The sequence below is a fragment of the Solanum tuberosum genome, unplaced genomic scaffold (genome assembly GCF_000226075.1).
Source record: "Solanum tuberosum cultivar DM 1-3 516 R44 unplaced genomic scaffold, SolTub_3.0 scf00294, whole genome shotgun sequence".
Classification (NCBI taxonomy): domain Eukaryota; kingdom Viridiplantae; phylum Streptophyta; class Magnoliopsida; order Solanales; family Solanaceae; genus Solanum; species Solanum tuberosum.
In genome coordinates this window covers 175,178-179,167 of record NW_006239231.1, presented here as the reverse complement: position 1 = coordinate 179,167, position 3,990 = coordinate 175,178, and the positions used below count along the sequence as shown (strand labels likewise).

General features: G+C 30.3%; 1 protein-coding gene across 1 annotated transcript in view; it reads left to right on the top strand.

The window, feature by feature from the left end:
- The window catches only part of LOC102595937 (WAT1-related protein At1g43650), a 4,506-nt gene extending 1,089 nt beyond the window's left edge, over window positions 1-3,417 (top strand). The window contains exons 3-7 of the mRNA XM_006359775.2: window positions 1,158-1,274; window positions 1,413-1,647; window positions 2,407-2,565; window positions 2,658-2,809; window positions 3,077-3,417. Coding sequence (XP_006359837.1) covers window positions 1,158-1,274; window positions 1,413-1,647; window positions 2,407-2,565; window positions 2,658-2,809; window positions 3,077-3,191 — 778 coding nt within the window. The 3' untranslated portion in view covers window positions 3,192-3,417. The remainder of the gene's footprint in view (window positions 1-1,157; window positions 1,275-1,412; window positions 1,648-2,406; window positions 2,566-2,657; window positions 2,810-3,076) is intronic.
- Window positions 3,418-3,990: the final 573 nt, after the last annotated feature.

Here is a 3,990-nt window from a genome sequence, read left to right as displayed (position 1 = left end):
TATATATGGCAAGTGAGATTGGGAGAGGGAGGAGAGACACGAGCGAGATTGGGAGAGGGAGGAGAGAGAGGGAAGAGAGTGGGAGAGAGGTGAATTGTATATGTACATAGGTTAGATAATTGTATATTATACATATGTATTTGTATATTCTGGCGAATTATACATATACAAATGTGGCTAATTATACAAACTCGAAATCAGCCCGCGTAATTAATGTATAATGTTAGTCGTGAGTGGTAATTATAGCAAACTATAGCTATGATGAGTAATTAAGTAGTATAAGTTTGCTTAACCGCGTAATTTTCCTTTAAAAATAACAAGAGTCTAAACTCAATATCTATTTAAGTTTGAAATATTACAATTTAAATACAAATTATGTTTATAAAATATGTACTACATAAAATAAAAAATCCCTAAAATTTATAGGGAATCACTACATAAGTCATATCCTATGGAATATTGTCATAGTTTTTGTATTTTATTATGTTCATTGAAAAACAATTAGGTTAATATTTCTATTTAGCTATTTATGCTATTACTTGAAATCAAACTTAATAAATATTATTAAGATAATTTTATTTGTGTATTTGATTAACAAATAGTAACACTAAACACCATGTAATATTGTCTTGTCAATATTTATGATAATATTATTAAATTATAATTTAATTAAAAAAATTATTTTAAGAAGAGGGTCAGCCCGAAAAAGTCCGTAGCCCACGTACTTGTGGGCTGGACCAACCATTTTCTGGCCCACACAAAAAATGGGTTAGCCCGGCCTGGCCCGTCGAATTTCAAAGCATGTATGAGTTGACCCGAATGGAGTAGGACAACCCATATTGACAGCTCTAGTAAAATGTGTAGCATCCACAAGAGTTGTGTAAAATTGAGTCATCAGTTGATTCAGAAAGAACGTTATCTTATTATATGTATATATTTCAAATATTCTTTATAAATATAGTTTATGTTGAAAGTAATGGATTCAGTTGAACTCACAGGATAGGATCAGATGTACGTATATTCTCCTCTAAGTGTTCTATATATAGAAGTTATAATACTTGCACTAATAGTATTAAAACTTTATACTATATATGGTTGTTGGGACTAGATTTTTTGTTGACCAAGTTGTGTTATAAATATGTGAAATTAATTTTCAGGATTACCTTGAGCTTGGATCTATGCTATATTTCATTAAGTTACATATCGGCAACATTTGCATCTGCAAGCACTAACACAATCCCTGTTATTACCTTCATTTTGGCTTTATGCTTCGGGTACGTACGTAATTTTTAGAAAATTAATTAATTTATGGAGCGACCTGAACAATGAGAATTTATATGACCGACTTCAATAGAGAGTTTGTGTTGTTGTTATGAAATATTCATTGTGTATTTTTTTTTATGATATTTAAGGATGGAGAGCATTTGTTACAAGCAAAGGCATGGAATAGCTAAGATTATGGGTGCAATTGTGTGTGTTGCTGGGGCTTTAATATATGCTTTTGTAAATGGACCTCCTCTACATCTAGAAAGCCACAAAAAAGTAGATTATCAAACTTCAATTGGCACCTCTAAAGGGGAATGGATTAAAGGTTCTCTCATCATGTTTTTAGCCAACACAATGTGGTCATTGTGGCTTATTCTCCAGGTTTATTCCTACACTTATCTACCACTCAAGAGAAAAGTTCTGATCATAAATTTCAAAAGTTTTTTTTTTCTTTTTTAAACTTTATGTTTGGTCAAATACCGATACATAAATTGAGACAAAGGAAACGATTAAACACATACATTGGGACCATAAATGTGTTCTTTTTAACTTGGTCTCAACATCTCTGTCTTTCAACTTTAGATGTGTATAAATTAACAGATAAACTTGTATAAAATTGAACAAGTAGATCGACACACATGCACATGCATCCTATGTGGTGTCTCACAAGAATTGTCACATAGGATGTATGTGCTTACTTGTTTTTCTTGTACACGTCTAAAATTGAAGGACATAGATATATATATGAGCTGAGTCAAAGTTAAAGTGCATGTTTATGTTCTATGCCTTATAGAAAATTGTGGTTATAAATATAACTAAAGGAAATAACATACTTATGTAGTTAACTTAACTACTTTATAAACAAACAAGAACACACACAAAAAAAAATGAATAAAAAGTGTCTAACTGAAATACTTCATTATCAGTTGAAGCGTTCTAGTGAAACCAAACATAATTTGAGTATCTAAATGAAATGGAAATATCCTAAAAGACTGATTATGTAATAATAAAATAAGCCTATAATCAATTCATAGAACTTAAAACTAGCTAGTATGAACCATTTATTGTGTCACCTTATTCTAAAAATTAAAGTCTCATTATATATGAAATTAAAATATAGCTCAATTTATTTTGTAACAGGGTCCAATTATGAAAGAATATCCAGCAAAATTAAGGCTTACAACTCTTCAATGCTTCTTTAGCTGCATTCAATCAGCAATTTGGGCTATTTCAGTCAAGAGGGACATTGCTGCATGGAAATTAGGTTTCAATTTCAATCTTCTCGCAGTGGCTTATTGTGTAAGAACATTTAATTTAATTTAATTCCAATTTTTTTTTTTAAATAATATTTTTTTATATGATTTATACTCAATTTTATTAAAAATTGACAGGGTGTGATGGTCACTGGGGTGTCATATTGGCTAATAGCATGGGTAATTGACATAAAAGGACCAGTTTTTACTGCTATATTTACTCCAGTATCTCTAATATTTACTGCCTTCTTTTCATCTATCTTTTGGAAGGAGACTCCTCATTTGGGAAGGTATTACCCACGTCTTTTATTGTTTAATTACAAAATTTGTCATGTCGTGAATTCCTATTTCTTTAGACAAATGTCATTATTGAGTTATAGAAAAATTGATGAATTCCTCTATTTAAGTCATTGTTAGAGAATTCACATTTTGGGAAAGAAATAGCTAGTCTAAAAATTAAATATTATATCCCCTATACAGCTATACTATAAGTAGCACTAATTTTATAATTTAATTATAAAGTGGGTTATTAGCTAATGGTTTGCAAATATTGACAGTGTTTGTGGAGCAATATTGCTAGTGATGGGACTTTATGGTGTTTTGTGGGGTAAACAAAAAGAAGCAAAATGCAAAAAGACAAGTCAATACAATGGAGAAATTACCAACATATAGCAAAGGAAAATGAATGGATATGCATTATTAAGATAATAATAATTAATAATTGTAGAAATTAAAGTTCTCTTTTGTGTTATTTTTTCATTGTTCAAATGAGTGGTAATTGTTGATTCTATTTTGGTTTTGTACTATGATAATTACAAGCACTAGAAAATATTATGTGTCATGTTTTTAGGGATAAGAAATCAATTTAAGTTTTGGTTTGGTTAATGTATGAGTGGTTGGTTTGAGTTCTATTAAGTATAAAGTTTTGGTTTAAAATTTTAATTTTTTTTTATATTACTCATAGTCTAATATACATACATTGTTAGAAGTTCTATTATTGGTGAATAATAGATTAAAACAATCTTTTTTATTCAACACTTCACTAAAAACAATATCAAGAAAATTACGCTTGCGATATATTGAGAGAAAATATTTACGTCAAGTAATCTTATATAAAATATTATATGTACATAGGAGTGGCAAATGAGCGGATCGAGTCGAATATGAGTCAATAAAAAACGAGTTAACTAATAATGGGTAAAATACTCTACTCGACTCATATTTTAAATGGGTAAAAACGAGTTACCCAATGGATACTCATATTTACCCATATTATTATAGAGATCATGTTAAAAGCTTCAAAAGCAAAAAATACTCTTCACCCCCCACCCCACCCCCCAAAAAAAATACTTAGAACTTTTTAAATTTAACCTACCCACCCCCATCCCCAACTCCAACGCCTCAAAAATTATTATTTTTTTACTACTCCGACTCCCCCTTCCCCCCGCCAACCCACCCACCCCCTAACCCC